General features: G+C 43.7%; 1 protein-coding gene across 1 annotated transcript in view; it reads left to right on the top strand.

The window, feature by feature from the left end:
• Positions 1-17,154, top strand: part of LOC120526381 (L-gulonolactone oxidase-like) — a 226,483-nt gene extending 209,329 nt beyond the window's left edge. Inside the window, exons 9-12 of the mRNA XM_039749519.1 lie at positions 7,288-7,437; positions 12,144-12,308; positions 13,545-13,635; positions 16,711-17,154. Coding sequence (XP_039605453.1) covers positions 7,288-7,437; positions 12,144-12,308; positions 13,545-13,635; positions 16,711-16,839 — 535 coding nt within the window. The 3' untranslated portion in view covers positions 16,840-17,154. The remainder of the gene's footprint in view (positions 1-7,287; positions 7,438-12,143; positions 12,309-13,544; positions 13,636-16,710) is intronic.
• Positions 17,155-19,457: the final 2,303 nt, after the last annotated feature.

The raw sequence follows: 19,457 nt of genomic DNA, 5'->3' as shown, positions 1-19,457 counted from the left end.
ATTAAGGACGCGCAGTCTTGTCGTCCAGCTTGAAAACGTGACATTTTTTTGTAACCCTGTCCATGCTGATGTCACTTAAGTTGCCATCACTGAACTTTGTATTTCCTGAAAATGGCAAATCTTTACTATGCACATAACGATGGAGCGTTTCACAAAACCCTTGTTAACTCCGCCTCATCATCATCATCATCATTATTATTATTATTATTATTATTTATTTAGCGGACATTGTCTGCTGCTTTGTTTTAATTGGCTATGCACTGGGATTGGCTCCAGTAGACACCTGTGACTCTGTAGTTAGGATATAACGGGTTGGATGATGGATGATGGATGGCTATGCACTGATCAGCCCCAGCTTTCAAAGCCCTGCCAGGTGAAGTGAATCCCATCGATCATCTCTTTCCGGTGGCACCTGTCAAATGGTGGGCCACATTAGGCAGCTCAGGTCGTTCCTGAAGGTGATGAGTTGGAAAGCAGGAAGAATGGCAAGCGTAAGGATCTGAGTGACTGTGACAAGGGAGACATTGTGGTGGCCAGACGACCGAGTCTGAGCACCTCCAAACCAGCAGGTCTTGTGGGTGATCCTGGTATGCAGTGGTTTAGACCGACCAAAAATGGTCCAAGGAAGGACCACCGGTGACAGAGTGCCCAAGGATCATTGATGGACGTGGGATAAAAAGGCTGGCCCGTCTGGTCTGATCCCACAGAAGAGCTATACTCTGTTCCCGTAGAAACTTCCAAAACTCGACTTGATGTTTCTTTGAAAAAATTAAGTGGACGGGCTGGCAAACTTGGTTGGGCTAAATGGTCTCCCCTCACCCAGACTGTCCAAATGTTTTACTGGAACACAAACTTCTGAAAAACATCATGCTGGTGAGAAGTCACAGCGCATCACAGACCCCTCAGAGTGCCCATGCTGACCTCGCCAACTGCTGAAAGCACCAACAGTGGACCACAAACTGAGCCGTGGAGCAGTACATGAAGGTGGCCTGGTCTGATGACTCACATTTTATTTTATTTTATTTTATTTTTTGGATCAGGTGGGTGGCTGGGTGTGTGTGCATTATTTACCGGGGGACGAGATGGCAGCAGGATGCACAATGAGAAATAAGCAAGTTGGCGGAGGCCGTGTGATGCTCTGAGCAACGTTCAGCTGGGAATGAAATGCATTGCTGCAAATGTTTGTGATGCACCATCTGTTGGAATGACAAAAACTATACATGTGTCACTGTTAAATGGCATTTGGTATGGGACTCATAAAAGCAGTGGTAATGTTTGTGATGCGCCATCAGTTGGAATGACGGAAACACAGCGACTAAGCAACTACACACACATACAGTGGTGTGAAAAACTCTTTGCCCCCTTCCTGATTTCTTATTCTTTTGCATGTTTGTCACACAAAATGTTTCTGATCATCAAACACATTTAACCATTAGTCAAATATAACACAAGTAAACACAAAATGCAGTTTTTAAATGATGGTTTTTATTATTTAGGGAGAAAAAAAAATCCAAACCTACATGGCCCTGTGTGAAAAAGTAATTGCCCCCTTGTTCAAAAATCACCTACCTGTGGTGTATCACACCTGAGTTCAATTTCCTGATTACTGCCACACCTGTTTCAATCAAGAAATCACTTCAATAGGAGCTGCCTGACACAGAGAAGTAGACCAAAAGCACCTCAAAAGCTAGACATCATGCCAAGATCCAAAGAAATTCAGGAACAAATGAGAACAGAAGTCATTGAGATCTATCAGTCTGGTAAAGGTTATAAAGCCATTTCTAAAGCTTTGGGACTCCAGCGAACCACAGTGAGAGCCATTATCCACAAATGGCAAAAACATGGAACAGTGGTGAACCTTCCCAGGAGTGGCCGGCCGACCAAAATTACCCCAAGAGCGCAGAGACGACTCATCCGAGAGGTCACAAAAGACCCCAGGACAACGTCTAAAGAACTGCAGGCCTCACTTGCCTCAATTAAGGTCAGTGTTCACGACTCCACCATAAGAAAGAGACTGGGCAAAAACGGCCTGCATGGCAGATTTCCAAGACGCAAACCACTGTTAAGCAAAAGAACATTAGGGCTCGTCTCAATTTTGCTAAGAAACATCTCAATGATTGACAAGACTTTTGGGAAAATACCTTGTGGACTGATGAGACAAAAGTTGAACTTTTGGAAGGCAAATGTCCCGTTACATCTGGCGTAAAAGGAACACAGCATTTCAGAAAAAGAACATCATACCAACAGTAAAATATGGTGGTGGTAGTGTGATGGTCTGGGGTTGTTTTGCTGCTTCAGGACCTGGAAGGCTTGCTGTGATAGATGGAACCATGAATTCTACTGTCTACCAAAAATCCTGAAGGAGAATGTCCGGCCATCTGTTCGTCAACTCAAGCTGAAGCGATCTTGGGTGCTGCGACAGGACAATGACCCAAAACACACCAGCAAATCCACCTCTGAATGGCTGAAGAAAAACAAAATGAAGACTTTGGAGTGGCCTAGTCAAAGTCCTGACCTGAATCCAATTGAGATGCTATGGCATGACCTTAAAAAGGCAGTTCATGCTAGAAAACCCTCAAATAAAGCTGAATTACAACAATTCTGCAAAGATGAGTGGGCCAAAATTCCTCCAGAGCGCTGTAAAAGACTCATTGCAAGTTATCACAAACGCTTGATTGCAGTTATTGCTGCTAAGGATGGCTAAACCAGTTATTAGGTTCAGGGGGCAATTACTTTTTCACACAGGGCCATGTAGGTTTGGATTTTTTTTCTCCCTAAATAATAAAACCATCATTTAAAAACTGCATTTTGTGTTTACTTGTGTTATATTTGACTAATGGTTAAATGTGTTTGATGATCAGAAACATTTTGTGTGACAAACATGCAAAAGAATAAGAAATCAGGAAGGGGGCAAATAGTTTTTCACACCACTGTAGATACACACAGACACTTAATATCCTTTTATTAAGGTGGATAGTGATGGTGGAGCTCATTTGAAAAGCTTTTTTAAAGTTTTACTTAAGACAAGATAAGTAAAAGGCATTAATTATTATTAAGTAATTGATGAATTCCTTTTTCAGTGCCACAAGTCAAGTGACTAAGTTAAGAGACCACTCATTGTAGTTCATTCAAAAATAATCACATACCCAATCATTTTATTTATTTGTTTGTTTGTTTTTGTCATCTTTACCAAATCTTACTCTAAACAGTTACTCTGGTAGTGATAGACCACAGAAATCCATTCCCAGATTTTAATGACAATTGTTTTATTAACAGTATGTTTACTTTCTGTTTTATCTTCCAGTAATGATCATGTGACAGAGACACTTGACAAGAAACAATTAAATGGCTATTGTTGTTTGTTTACGTGCAGCTTCACTGTCATTATGGTCATAATCTGCTTCTTTGGTCCCAATACGGTACTGATTTTCATTTTTGGGTCCTCAAACTGAAAAGATTAGAAACCCCAGAGCCTCAAATGTGGCAGACGCCCGATCACGAGGCTCATACCTCGAATCAAATAGCATTTTGGCAGACAGGAAATATTTGCATTAATTAATACATAGACATGCAAGGCACTTTATGGAAGGTAGCCAGAAAATAAATCATTTTTAGACACTGACATGCAAGGCAATTAATATATAATTAATAGGTAGATGAAAAAATATATATAACAGACAAAGTACAATATGATAGATAGATAGATAGATAGATAGATAGATAGGAAAGGCACTATATAATAGATAGATATGGAAGGTGCTAAATAATAGCTAAATAGATATTAATAATACTATATAAAGACAGATAGATTGAAAGGCACTATAAAATATATACTGTATGCCGAGTTTGTTTTTTTTTTAGGGATACCTGGGACTGTCGCTACACAAAGGTAGATTACACAGACACGCAAGGCACTTTATGATAGACGGTGTGTTTATAAAGCACACAATGATAAGTTCGGACCCCCAGTATCTCCGCCACGTCTCACTCATCTGCTGATTCTTTTCTAAAGGGCATCTCCAAGACGTCATATCTCCCGTCGTGTCTGCCGCTGCCGTCTTAGGTTTCTCGGACCCTCAGTCTGTAAGACCCCCGGTGTATTTTCCAGAAAACAAAGAAAACCTCGAACAGTGCCAGGCTCGCACAGACTTACACTCCAACACACACACACACTTGCTTGCCGCCATGCACATAAGTATAATAATAACATATACTATATATTGTTTCTCCCTAAAATCCAAACGTAACCAGCGCCGACCAATCAAAAGGAAAAAAACACAAATACTCAAACACACACTGCGGCTGCGCTCATCGGAGTCCCGTCTCAGGTCGCTTTCATCATTTCTTAGGCTAGTCTGACACCTAGTGGACGTCCTTTGAAATTAAACATTTTGAAACTTGTTCACCGTCAATTTATCTCAATCTACGTCGCGGAGGCCGAGGAGGCTGCAGAGCTAAGCAGGAAAAGGCCCTGCAGGGGGTGCCAGTCCATCATATGCTGGAGAAGGAAAAGCGCAGTTTCGGGGAGAAGCTGCAGAGTTCACCAAGATGGCAGGATGTTGGACCAGTGCGGCCACCCGCCTCTCCGGTTTGTTATCTGCTTTCTTAAAGAAAGTTCTGTTTGGTTGATGGCTGCAGTGTCGTGGGTTTCACGCGGATTTTAAACATTCACCCCTTGCAGATTTAGATTTTCTTCTGGTACACCGCTTTACCTCCCACAATCCCAAAGACGTGCAGGGCAACTCAACCGGTGACTCGTGGGAGGTGATGGGACTGCTAGGCTATTACAGTATGTAGTGCCTTTCATTACTGTTTAATTTTTGATAGCAGGTTTTTCAGATGTACTTTAAATTACATTTCCAGATTTCCGTACATGCTAAATATATGTGTATTATAGTGCCTTTCATAACTATTTAAGTTTGACACGCTCAGTTAAATCCAGACCTTTCAAGTGCACTGACATCAGATCTCTTTGCATTTTAGGTGTATTTTATAGGGCCTTTTATTTCTATGTATTCCTATATGACATTCTCAAAAGATCTCCTTACATAATACATATATGTATTTATAGTGCCTTTCATATCTGCTTAAGCATCTCAATTAACTTCAATATTTTTAAGTGTATGTGACATTTCTAGATTATAGCGCCTCTCACGTCTATCTATCTATCTATCTATCTATCTATCTATCTATCTATCTATCTGTTATATAGTGCCTTTCATATCTATCTATCTATCTATCTATCTATCTATCTATCTATCTATCTATCTATCAATTATATAATGCCTTTCATATTTCTTTTGTTTATTTATGATCTCCATAAATATAATTTAAATGTATTTTTTAGTGCCTTTCATTTCTATCTAGTGCATGTATTTTTGTGTTGTAAATTACATTTTTAGCTATGCTACATATATGTTTTTTATAGTGCCTTTCGTCTCTGTTTCAGTGTAACGTTGACCTCCACTATTTTTAAGATCTCCTTACATATTAAGCGTATGTATTTTATGGTGCCATTCATTTCTTTTTATCTATTTCTGTGTGACATTCTCAGTTACAGTAACTCCAGTCTGCCTGCATACGTCATGCAGGTGTTTTATAGCATCCTTCTGATCTGTCTACTTAGGTATGACATTCTCAGTTAATTCCTGCTTGTTTTAGTTTTGGATACACGTAAGATATTCAGGTGAAGGCCTGGGGCTGCGACCTGCGGTGTTCCGCTTAATGAGTGAAAGCACAGAGTCAAGTAGACTTGAAGGACCCCCAACAGCACGTTGGCGCCCTCTTGTGGAGAAAAATAGAATAACGAGAGCAAACTAATTAAAATAAACTGACACCGCGCTGAGAGGGCGTGGCTTTGTGCTTTTTAAACTCGATCGAGCAGCAGAAGAGGCGGGACTTGAGGAGGAAGTGATGTCAGGCGTCTTCTGGTTGGTCTTCTTCTGCTCCAAGGAGGAAAACAAATATTGTGATGAAAATTGTACCCCCAATCTGGCAGACCCCAGTGTTACTTTACGTAGGTAGGATCCCTATGCCTGTGTGTGTGTCACAGTGTAAGGGACATTTCCTAATCTCCTTAAATATTATGCATATGTGTTTTATAGCGCCTTTATTCCTGTCTATTATTCTCAGTTAACTCTGTTTTTTTTTTTTTTTGGATAGCAGGGTGTTCTGTAATCACATTTTCAAATCTCATTGCATATTACAAGTTCGTATTTTCTAGTGCCTGTCATAGCTATCCATTTTGGTTTGACATTCTCAGTTAACTCCATTTGTTTTAGCATATGTGACATTTCTAGATTTGCTTACATATTATGTCCATGTATTTTTTTATAGTGCCTTTCGCTTCTGTTTATCTACACCTTCATGATATTCTCAGGTAACTCTACAGCTCTACTGTAATTACGTTTCCAAATCTCCCCACATACTACATGTGTGTGTTTTATAGCACCTTTCATAAATGTCTATTTCCATATGACGTTCTCAGTGAGCTCCAGTTTTGTAAGTGTAGGTGACGTTTCCTGCTCTCTCCTCATGCTACGTGTCCGTATTTTATAGCGCCTTTCATAGCCCTCTCATTCACTGTGAAGTCTACTCCTGATCTTCTCAAGTCGTATTCAGGGGACTTTTATCTTTCTATTCAGTTTTCCAACTTTACATATGGAGTACAAATCAGTCAGTTTTGACCTCCTCAGGTGAGGTTCAGGTGGCCCAGTGGACATTCCTTAAGAGTCCAACCTCTTGAAGAATCAAACGTTCAAGAATTTCCTTTCATTTTATCAGTAAAGTAAGAACAGAAAGAGCAGCAGGAGTCACGACGCCCAGACTGTGTCCACAGACTCACTCCTTCTATATGTGAGGTGGGCTGGGGGCTCGGATTCTGAGCTCAAGTGTTGGTCCATCTGGACTTTGCATGTTCTCCCCGTGTTCAAGTGGCTTTTCACGGGGAGAACATGCAAAGTCCATGAAGTGGGGTGTGCTGTGTCTGTGACTGTGACTGCTTTGCACCTTATGCTGATGGGAGAGGCTCCACCATAACTGGTTAGAATATGAGTTAGTAAAGAAAGGAAGAAGGAAGGAAGGAAAGAAAGAAAGAGAAATAAGATGGCATACTAAAGAGCAGAGCTCAGTGTTGCCATTTCTGACAGACGTCGTCACCCCAGGAACTTCGAAGCTGGCTTCTCTGTTTTAATCCCCCTAAAATGAAGACCTCCCATTGAAGTCGTCCAGCACCCTAAATCCCAGTGATCCCACATTGACCTTTCCCTTCTGCTCTTCCTTTTCCAGCACATTCCTACCACGTCTGCTTCCTTGGATCAACTGGACCTTCTTCAAACTTCTCTTCAGCGACCGAGTGAGCCGCGTGGACCGCAGCGACAAGATCTTTACATATGAGTGTCTCTTCAAGCAGCACGTCCAGGACTGGTCCATACCCATGTGAGTGTATGTGTGCCAACGGGCTCTCTGAGGAATGGGCTGGCGTGAGCACCAATGGTCAGCTCTGCCACTTGGTGAGTGTCACTTAGTCTTCTGTCACCTGACTAGCAACGCATACCACATGCAGTCATCAGGCACTCAGCATGTGACGTGGCCTATAAAAGTGGCCTCGGTGTTTAAAGTCACCAGCCATGGAGCTCAGCAGGTAGACGTTATGGCAGGTGGAGAACGAGATCATTACAAAGCATTCACACCTGACTTCACGTTGTCACACATCCCAACACTGGAGACCCTCAAAGCAGAGCCCCACTCTGGACTACACAAATGACTCATGGCTGGAAAAAATCATGAAGTGTAATCCAGCCATCCATTCAGGATTGAATCCTCCTCATCCTCCAGAGCCTGACCGGACAGCAGAGAGGATGAGGCTGGAGTGACACCAAGACGCAAAAAACATCAAACTAACGAAAAGAGCAGTCAGAGAGCTGTGGTGGGTGTGGGGGGGGGAGGGGTGTATGTAGGCGGGGGGCTTAGAGTCTGACGAGAAAAGAGCCACGTTAACCATTGAGTTGAGTCTGCCTGTTGTATAGCGCCTTTCACGTCACTCTATCTACTACACAGAGCCTTTCAAATCCATTATCTATCCTGTTTTTATGGCGCCTTTAATGTCTATTTATTAAAAAGCGCCTTTCAAATCTAAAATAAAGAGCATAGACCCCCTAGCAGTTTACATGTTGTCTTTAAAAGGTAGCTAAGTATTATATAGTGCCTTTCACATCTATCTATCTATCTATCTATCTATCTATCTATCTATCTATCTATCTATCTATCTATCTATCTATCTATCTATCTATCTATCTATCTATCTATCTATCTATCAGTTCTACAGTCATATGAAAAAGTTTGGGAACCCCTCTTAACTCTTTGGATTTTTGTTTCTCATTGGCTGAGCTTTCAAAGTAGTAACTTCCTTTTAATATCTGACAAGCCTTATGGACACAGTAGGATTCCAGCAGTGGCATTAAGTTTATTGGATTAACAGAAAATATGCATCATGCATCATAACAAAATTAGACAGGTGCACCTCAACAGAGATGTGACATCAATACTTAGTTGAGCCTCCTTTTGCTCCTTTTGGCCTCTCAACGCTGTCCTCCTGTAGTCTGTGATGAGTGTCTGGATTCTGGATGTTGGCATTTCTGTCCATTCTTCATACAAAATCTCTCCAGTTCAGTTCAATTTGATGGACAGCCTGCTTCAAATCATCCCATAGATTGTCGATGATATTCAAGTCAGGGGACTGTGACGGCCATTCCAGAACATTTTACTTCTCCCTCTGCATGAATGTCTTTGTAGATTTCCAACTGTGTTTTGGGTCATCATCTTGTTTGAATATCCAACCCCTGCTTAAGTAACTTCAACTTTGTGACTGATGCGTGAACATTATCCTGAAGAATTTGTTGATACTGAGTTGAATTCATTCGACCCTCGACTTTAACAAGGGCCCCAGTCCCTGAACTGGCCACACAGCCCCACAGCGTGATGTTACCTCCACCACATTTGACAGGAGGTAGCAGGTGTTTTTCTTGGAATGCGGTGTTCTTCTTCCGCCATGCAAATCGCTTTCTGCTCTGACCAAATAACTCCATTTGTGTCTCATCAGTCCAAAGCACTTTGTTCTTAATGAATCTGTCTTGTCTAAATGAGCATTTGATACAACAAGCGACTCTGTTTGTGACGTGAGTGCAGAAAGGGCTTCTTTCTCATCACCCTGCCATACAGATGTGCTGAATTGCAGAGCGATGTCCAGATACACCATCTGCAGCGAGATGTTCTTGAGGTCTTTGGAGGTGATCTGTGGTTGTCTGTCACCATTCTCACAATCCTACCTCTGCATATGCCACTCCTGTATTTTTCTTGGCCTACCAGACCTGCTGTGTTGGTTTAACAACAACTGTGCCTGTGGCCTTCCATTTCCTGATTCCATTCCTTACAGTCGACACTGACAGTTTAAACCTCTGAGATGGCTTTTTGTAGCCTTCCCCTAAACCAGGAGACTCAACAATCTTTGTTTTCTGATCTTCTGAGAGTTGCTTGGAGGATCCCATGCTGTCTGTCACTCTTCAGAGGAGAGTCAAAGAGAAGGAAGCACAACTTGTGATTGACCACCTTAAATACCTTTGACCACTCATGATTGGACACTCCTGTCTATGAAGTTCAAGGCTTAATGAGCTCATCGTACCAAGTAGTCAGCATTGAGCAGTGACAGGCATTCAAATTAGCACAATGACAAGGGGACCAACATTTGTGCACAGCCAGTTTTTCACATTTGATTTAATTTCATACAACAAAATACTGCGTCACTAAAAAATACAGCAGTACTCAGATGTTCCTGGGAAATGAAAGACACACCACTGATATCTTTATTGTTGAAAGGAGAGTCAATTATTACGCAGGCTGAGAGGGGTTCCCAAACTTTTTCATATGACTGTATGTTGCCTTTCAATTGTATCTACCTATCTGTTACATGTTTCATTTCTATTTTCTCTCCTTTTATATAGTGCCTTTCCAACATAGCTATGTATAACATAGTTCCTTTCATATCTCTTGTATAGTGCCTTTCATATCTGTTTTATTATTTAGTAGCTTTTGTTGTGGCGAAAAATTCATCATCAGAAGGATTTTTACCTAAAAATAAAGGCTATTAGGACTTGAGATAGACAGACAGAGTTTTAAGGCTTTATTGCAATAAATCAATCACACGGACTCAACCCAATGCGGCCGAATGAGACTGAGCGCCGATCATTACTACAATTGAAGTTTTTATAACAATTTCTTATCATTTTGGCTGCGTTCGATTAGCTCATTCTGCACCTGGTTCAACTGTCCATTGTTCCTCTTGGTGTCTGTTCAGCTTATTTTGAGACTGGGTGGGTGACTTCCTCTTACCATCTTTGGGCTTCTCTATGTAATTTCCGATCTTTTCTGACCTCGCTTGAATGAGCTCTCTTCTGACTCCCTTCTATTACTGTCTGGCCGAACCTTGAGTTTCCATGGGAACCCTTATTATCTCCTTACTTTTCCTATCACTGGCCCCCTTATGGAATTTGTTATCTTTCTATGCTGTTCCCATTTTCTCTAACTGGCCAAGGCTTCAATTCCATACATGGGTTTCCTCTCATCGTTTTCTCTCTTAAGCCTTCCAAACTTTTTATAATAGTGACCTGAAGCTTAAGCTTTAATTAAAAAGAAGTATAGTGTGTGCTTTCATTTGATCATTGCTTGGCATGCTTGATTTGTCTTAATTTCTACACTAAAGTTAATTGCTAATATATTCTTATAGTATTTTTGCTAATGCCTGAATTTACTAAGATTTTCTCTTCACGCATTAGGTCAGCGTGACCCTGCTTACAGCAAAAGCCTTTCTGCTGATTCATCAGCCCGCTGCTTTTTTATACGCCTTTCAGAGCCATCTTTATCGCTTCCTAGCCTTGAATCAGAGGTGTTCTCAAACTCTTATCCTGTCCAAAGTTGGTCTCGGGTATCAATTATGTTGTTCTTTTCTTACTTTGAAATTTTAATGTAAGCCTAAAAAATAATGCAATATAACTGATTTTTTAGTTAACTATTTGCTAGACCTATCTTATTTGCTTAATATTCTAATTTATGCTTAATCTAATGTTTTAGAAGCTTTTAGCTACTTTTTATGGCTCTATATGTTAATTTGCTATCCTCTCATGCTAATAACAAATTTTCCTTCTACACTTTCAGATCTCTCTACCTATCTGTTATACAGTGCCTTTTATATCTCTTGCTTAGGGTCTTTCAAATCTATTTCCATCATTCTGTATACTGCTTTTCATATCTATTTCAAACCTATCTGTCTGTGACATAGTGTCTTATACAGTATAGTGCCTTTAAAATCTATTAATTATATATAGTCTCCTTCAAATCAATCTGTTATTTGGTGCCTTTTAAATCTGTCTATATTCTAGCTGTTTATATAGCACCTTCCAAACATTTTATATAGTGCCTTTCAAATTGGGCTATTTGCTATCCTCTCATTTTTATCTATCTATCTATCTATCTATCTATCTATCTATCTATCTATCTATCTATCTATCTATCTATCTATCTATCTATCTATCTGTAGTGACAGCTGTAAGCTCACTCTCTCTCTTTCTCTCTCTCCCTCCCTCCCTTTTTCTCTCCCTCTTTCTCTCTCTCTCTCTCTCCCTCCCTCCCTTTTTCTCTCCCTCTCTCTCTCCTTCTCTCTCTCCCCCTCTCCCTCAGTCCCCCACCATACTGAGCAGCACCACCGCCATGACGGTTCGCTCACTCATAGAGAGAGTTTCCCTGGACTCTGTAGACGTGACAGTGAGGACCCCATAACCCCATCTGCGTTGGCACAGTTTACAGAGGGGGTTTTCTCTGTTTTTTTCTGTCCAGTGTGAATACAAACAGGCGGATTCTTCAGAATATTCTCATTTGTCCCAAACTGTCATCGCAGGGTCTCCGGTGAGATCCAATGGCCTGAGCTCAGCTCAGACATCAGGGCTTTCTTCTTGTTTGTTGACGTGTTTGCTCATTGAGCTTCGCAGATAAAGATGAAGACTTGAACCCCCTGATTAATCCGCCCGCTACGTCTCCTCCTCCATGAAGTGACCTGAGTGGTCTTAATCTCACTGCATCATTAAACATTTCAGAGGCCAGACAAAGGAGGCCCTCCTGCAGCTCAGGTCCTGGTTGGAGAGGAACCCAGCAGTAGTCGCCCACTACCCTGTGGAGGTGCGCTTCACCCAGGCAGATGCCATCCTCCTGAGCCCATGTTACCAGAGAGACAGCTGCTATATGAACATCATCATGTACAGGTGAGTGGTGGCACCAGTCCGTTAGGTCAGCTAATCATCTCCAGGTCAGGGCACCAGGCTTGGCTACAGATCACCCAAATATAAATGTTGTGTAGAGTCTGAACTGCAGGTGGCACTGTTCTGGGCATTGTAAGGTGAGAACTGGCATCTTACCCAACATCATTACCTACAGATGGGCACAGGGGGCTATGCCACCAAACTCAAGCACTCAGTCCATTAAGTCAGCTATGTGCAAGTAATGACACCTGGGCATAGTGCAGCAGGGCATTGAAAACTGGCAATGCCCATTATACCTAAAAGTACAAATAGTACAGACGTAATAGGAGTGCCCACATTGTAATAAAACTTAACATTATACCCACTAAGTGAGCTACCATGCGCAGATCATTTACTGTAGGTTGGAACACCTGGCAAAGCAGAGTGGTGGCACCAGACCTGAGGGCCAAGTCTATTAGGTCAGGTAGTCATCTCTGGTCAGGGGTAGCCAGGCATGGCTACAGAACACCTAAGGTAAATGATAATGCCTTGCAATGCAAAGTTTGAACTGCGGGTGGCACTGTTCTGCTCATATTAATGTGATAATTGTGACCTTCGCCAACTTCTCTACATACAGATGAGCACAGGGGAGTGTGCCACCAAAATCACATGCCAAGGCCTATTTTAGCTAACTTTGTGTAGCTAATCATTCCTGGGTTTAGTACTGCAGGGCATTGAAAATTGGCAATGCCCATTATACCTGAAAGCACACTTGTATGCAATATGTGAGCCCACATTGCAATTAAACAACACTCTGCCCATCAAGTGGGCTCCCATATGCAGATCTTTTATGACAAATAAAGTTTTCTTTCAATGGAGAATTTGACCTGCAGATGGCAGCGTTCCGATCCTTTTAAGGTGGTGAGTGTGATTTTGTCCGACATCATTACATAGAGATGAGTGCAGGAGACGGTGGGCACCAAAGTCAAACACCACATCCGTTAGGCCAGTTTTATGTAACTAATCATCTCTAGACACGGTGTAGCAGGGAATCAATAACTGGCATTGTCTATTATACCCAAAAATAAACCCACAAAATTAAAAGCAGTGCTCACAGTGCTGTGAGAATTAAAAAATGATACCCGCCAAATGGGTTCACAAACTGCTGGCCATGGCATGGCTGACGGCATGCAGATTATTAAGAATGCAGCCAGACCAAAGAGACCGAGCGTCCTGACCTTTGGGTTTCTGTTCTCACAGGCCGTATGGAAAGGACGTCCAGCGGGAGGAATATTGGAGCGCCTATGAGGACGTCATGAAGAAGGTCGGGGGCAGACCACACTGGGCAAAGGTAAACCAGCTGCCAGCCGTGCTCTGTGGTGAGTTTGGGGGGTGCGTTGAAGTCCATCTCAGAGGTTCATGTTGAGTGTCACGGCCGGTTCACTCTTTTATAAAAATGACTCTAGACTGAGGTGGACATGTTTTAAGAATATCAGTCAGGCCAGCGGAGGAGTCGACGCAGAAACATCAAAAAAGATCAGGAACGAAAACAGACGCAGTAGGTGAACGTGAAGGACCGCAGAGCACAAGGACTTTAGAGTCATGATGGACTGGTTGGCATCTGCAGCCAGACGTGCTGTACATTTAAGTTGAAATGGATGCCTCTGCCATTGTTGCCCCTCATTCTACACTTAATAAGTCATAATGGCAAAGTGAAAACCCATTTTCAGAAAGGTTTGTAAATTCCTTCTTCTTCTTTCGGCTGCTCCCGTTAGGGTTGCCACAGCAGATTATCTGTCTCCTTATCTTCCTGTCCTCGTCATCTTGCTCTGTCACACCTGTCACCTGCATGTCCCCTCTCAGCACATCCATAAACCTCCTCTTACGCCTTCCTCTTTTGTTCTGGCAGCTCTGTTTGACCGAACACAAGTGGAGGATTCTTCTCTTCTTGGTCAAACTTTTGTAAGAGATGCGCATAGAAGATTCTGCTTGAATCTTGCATTCTGGACTATTTGTAATGCGACATTTGCTGAAACTATATCTTGTTCCTCCTCTTCTTCTTTTAGCTGCTCCAGTTAGAGTTTGCCACAGCAGATCATCTTCTTCCATATCTTCCTGTCCTCATCATCTCGCTCTGTCACCCCCGTCACCTGCATGTCCTCTCTCACCACATCCATAAACCTTCTTCTTCTCCTCTTCCCTGGCAGCTCTATCCTTAACATTCTTCTCTCAATATACCCAGCATGTCACCTCCTCACATGTCCAAACCAACACCATCTCGCCTCTCTGACTTTGTCCCCCAACTGTTCAACGTGAGCCGACCCTCTAATGTCCTCATTTCTAATCCTGTCCATCCTCCTCACACCCAATGCCAATCTTAGCATCTTTAACTCTGCCACCTCCAGCTCTGTCTCTTGTGCCACCGTCACCATCCCATATAACATAGCTGGTCTCGCTATCGTCCTGTAGACCTTCCCTTTTACTCTTGCTGATACCCGTCTGTCACATATCACTCCTGACACTCTTCTCCACCCACTCCACCCTGCCTACACTCTCTTCCACAATCCCCATTACTCTGTACTGTTGATCCCAAGTATTTAAACTCCTCCACCTTCACCAGCTCTACTCTCCTCATCCTCACCATTCCACTGACCTCCCTCTCATTCACACACATGTATTCTGTCTTGGTGGTCCTACTGACCTTCATTCCTCTCCTCTTATATCTCCACCTCTCCAGGGTCTCCTCAACCTGCTCTGTACTCTCACTACAGATCACAATGTCATCAGCAAACATCACAGTCCACGGGGATTCCTGTCTAATCTCGTCTGTCAACCTGTCCATCACCATTGCCAATAAGAATGGGCTGAGAGCCGATCCCTGATGTAATCCCATCTCCATCACTCCTACTGCAGACCTCACCACGGTCACACTTCCCTCGTTCATATTCTGTGCCACTCTCACGTACTTCTCTGCCACTCCCGACTTCCTCATACGATACCACAGCTCCTCTCAGTCACCCTGTCATTTGCTTTCTCAGGTCCACAAAGACGCAACGCAACTCTTTCTGTTCTTCTCTAAACTTCTCCATCAACATCCTCTGAGCAAACATCACATCTTCATCACGTTCTTGGCAAGAAACCATCTTGCTGCTCACTAATCATCACCTCACTTCTTAACTGATCTTCCACTACTCTTTTCCATAACTTCATGTTGTGGTTCATTAATTTTATCCCCCGTAGTTACTGTAGTCCTGCACATCCCCTTATTCTTAAATATCATCACCAGTACACTTCTTCTCCACTCCTCATCATCCTCTCACTTTCCAATATTCCATTAAATAATCTGGTTAAAAACTCCACTGCCATCTCTCCTAAACTCCTCCATGCTTCCACTGGTATGTCATCTGGACCAACGGCCTTCCCATTCTTCATCCTCTTCATCGCTGTCCTTCCTTCCTCCTTGCTAATCCGTTGCACTTCCTGATTCACTATCTCCACATCGTCCAACCTCTTCTCTCTCTCTCGTTCTCTTCATTCATCAGCCTCTCCAAGTCCTCTCTCCATCTGCTCCACACACTCTCCTCGCTTGTGAGTTTGTTTCCATCTGTGACTCCATTGAGAGGAGCAACAAGCCGTGGAATTCAATAATGAGTTCAGTTAACAGCAAGAATGGGCTTCTCAATAAGAGCCTGGTTGGCGTTTGAAGCCCCGACTTGGCTGCTCATCTGTCGGCTCGTTTCCCATCTCAGTTCTGTTCGGCTGCCATTTAATGAAGAACAGAATCCATTCAGAAACAGGGCAATTAAAATGAAGGGAAAAGGAGTGAATTAGCGGTGAGAACTGGGCACTGATTAGGAGACGGGTTTGAATGAAGACCTGCGGCCCCCCAGGATCGGAGTTGGACACCCCTGTACTCTTTGGGGCAGGTTAAGAGCAGTGAGCGTGTAAAGAGACCCTCGATCAGCTGTGGGAAATGCTTCTTTCAAGTTTTCCCACTGGGGCACACAAACCCAACCTTTTGGTTGACCAAAGATTTTTCCATCAAGGTTGTCCATCGTTGACTTAAGGCCCGTTGTCCCTGATCAGGTGTTTAGATGGTGCATTGAGGTGCCACCTCTGGGCTGTCACTTTGGGGTCATTTTATCAGACAAAGAAGCCTGGTGGGGAGGACGCTGGCACTCTTGCTGCAAGCGTGTTTGGCAGTTTGCTTTATTAGCAAACGCTTGTGTGCCAGAGCATAACATAATGGGCAATGCCAGCCTGCCTTTCCTGCCAATCAGGTAGGTCTCATTTCTTTCTGTTGCTCAGTTCCTGAACAGAATTTGGTCTTCTGGAACTCCTCATTCCCATCACATCCCCGTCTCCTTGCCCATCTTTTTTCTCGATTTTCCAGCCTTCCTTACTGCTCCCAATTTGTCTCACGCAGGCTCACCGATGTTCACGTGAAGATTTCCAGCGAATGTACCCGAGCTTCCAGAAGTTCTGCTCCATCCGAGAGACGCTCGACCCAGCGGGGATGTTCCTCAATCCATACCTGGAGAAAGTGTTCTTCTGAATGAGCGCAGAAATGTCCGCAGTAATCCAAAGTGCCAGGCGTTTTCTTTTTTACGAGGGTCTGACCAAAGTGCAAAGTGAAACAAACCCAAAGGTCAGACCCCTTCATTGATTCCATTGAATTTGGGGGCCTGAGGCTGTCGGCCATCATCTCAGGGTGTCCCAGCTGAGCTCATTCCAGTCAGATTGTTTTAAAGTTTGATCACTCAGGCCTTCTTTCCTCCATTTCTCCACTGGGTTGTCTTCCTCCTTGGCATTTGAAGTCACCGCCGTGTTTTGATTTCTCTTCATCTGTCAATAAAGAAATGCTGCGTGAATCAAAGCGATGTGTCCGTCCATTTGTGAAGCCAACATCTGACTGACGCCATTGATTTCTTGTCCCACTTCTGCCATTGTGGCTTCCTCCAAATGCCCACAACTGCTGGTGACCTGACACACCCAACGTATGCCAAGGTGGTGTCTGACTGTGAGGACGTTTTGTGCACTTCGTCTAGCACTGGATCGGGCGCAGGCTTCTGTCAGCACTCCAGGTGACCTCCGTCGTGCTTGGGCAGCCAACGGTTGTGTCAAAAGTTATATGAGAGATGGCACTGAGCACAACGTAAAAGGTGAGGGCACACAATACATGGAGGGTACTGAACCTCCCAGCCTGGCAGTAGTGTCACAGTCGTGAAGGTGACCTTCTCATTTTAGGTTCCGTTTTCTGGTGGAAATCGAAATGGAATCGATTTAAATAATCACCCCGAAGCACCAGGCAGGAGGAACCTTGTCACCCACTTTTATCTCTTTTTGTGACAATGGAGATCAGCAGAAGGCGAAGTCACAGAACCGAAGACGCAGCCCTCATTTATACACCCGGCTTACGTATGTGCGGCACCTCAGTCACGCAGCATAAGGCTTCACAGATTGGTTAAAGCACAAAATCCCGCGCTGTACGCTTCAGCTACCGCATTCTAATTGGTTAAAGTCCATCGCCTAAATGGGCCCTCGAACCTTCGCGGTTTCCTGCGTGTGTGTGTGTGTGCGTGCGGTGGAGCCGTACTTTCCTTACATTCCTGTTTCTTGTTCTGCGTCGTGTACTCGCTGACCTGCCCGTCGCTCAGCCTCTGCTTCCCTCACAGCTGACCCTTCACTTCCAGGCCACAGTGCCCTCTAGTGGTTCTTTTACATCGACTGGCCCTCACGGTCTTTGTAGACGGTAGGATCAGCAATTCTACCTACAATCCCGGTATTATACGAGGGACGTTCAAAACGTTTCCACACTTTTAGATTTTCGTTGGAAATGGTGAAGGTGGAAGGAGTGGTGATTGGTCGAGTCTGAGAGTGTCACATGACTAGTTCTGTCTGGTCCTTGCAGTTTAGTATCAGAGTCATCACCCTTTGGTGAAGATGGCTGTGAAATCGCACCAAAGAGGAACAGCGTTCTGTCATACGCTTTCTGTGGGCAGAAGGTGCGACAAATTCATCTCCGCATGTGTGCTCAGTATGAGGATGAAGTTCTCTCTCGTAGAGTCGTCTGTGAGTGGACTGAAATGTTCAAAAATGGCCGTACTAATGTGATGGATGCTGAGCGCTCTGGACGTCCATCTTAAAGCCACGACCTCGAGACGTGAAGAAAGAACCCTGGGACTGAGTTGTGCAAGTCAAGTTAGGTTGGGGAGCCTGCACTGGCACAGAGCGTTGTCACACCCACTACATGACGAAACAACTCGGGACACCAGTTGGCAACCCCCAGGCAGACACGCGGTCCAGTCCCTTCCTCCAGAAATGACCCTCTATCTGCCACTGCCAGGTGTTACGTGGGCGACCCCTTGGCCTGGTCCAGCCACTCGGGTCCCCAACAATGAGGATCTTACGAGCCGGATCACCCTCGGGGAAATGTGACACTCCCTCATAATGCAGGTCATGTGCCTCATTCGGGACTCCATGAGCAACACAAAGTCAACCAGCGGGACCCAAGGATTCTCCGAAGAGACCAAAGGAGTCCAGTCTTCGTCTCAGGTCACTAAATAGCATCCATGTCTGGCAACCATATAGCAAGACAGGAAGCACCAGGACTCTAAAGATTTGGACCTTCATCCTTTATCAGAGATATCAGGAGCACCACACACCCCTTTCAAGTGACCTTGTGACCCCCCGTGCTCAGGCACAGTATGACGCCAGTGGCCTGGAGAATGTGTTGATTTCAGGGAGACTCGGGTGCCCGTAATTCCATATTTTGAGGACTGTAGAGTCACATGGTCCACAGGATTTTAGAACAATGGCACATCTTGGTGAAAGAGAACAAAGAACAAGTTATGTATCTTCGTGAAATAAAAAGAATAAAGAAACTGAGAACAACATCTGGAATATAAATTTTACAAGCACAAGGAGATTATTCAATTCATTAAGCTCATTTAATTTGTTATCACCTAAGTTGTCCCAGCTTCTCATGAAGATACTTTTTAAGATACAGTATAACCTAAATATAAAATGAAATTCATGAAGGCAACAGTGGAATTTAAGGGAATGGGCCCGGCACCTGATGACTGCTGGGATAGAGCAGAGTGGAGTCCTGCTACCCTGTGAACCTGCTCTGGATTAGCAGGTTGGGAAGATGGATGGACGGATGGACATCTA

Source organism: Polypterus senegalus, chromosome 3, assembly GCF_016835505.1.
Source record: "Polypterus senegalus isolate Bchr_013 chromosome 3, ASM1683550v1, whole genome shotgun sequence".
NCBI classification, from domain to species: domain Eukaryota; kingdom Metazoa; phylum Chordata; class Cladistia; order Polypteriformes; family Polypteridae; genus Polypterus; species Polypterus senegalus.
Note: the sequence above shows the minus strand (reverse complement) of the source record. Positions and strands in the feature narration are given on the sequence as shown.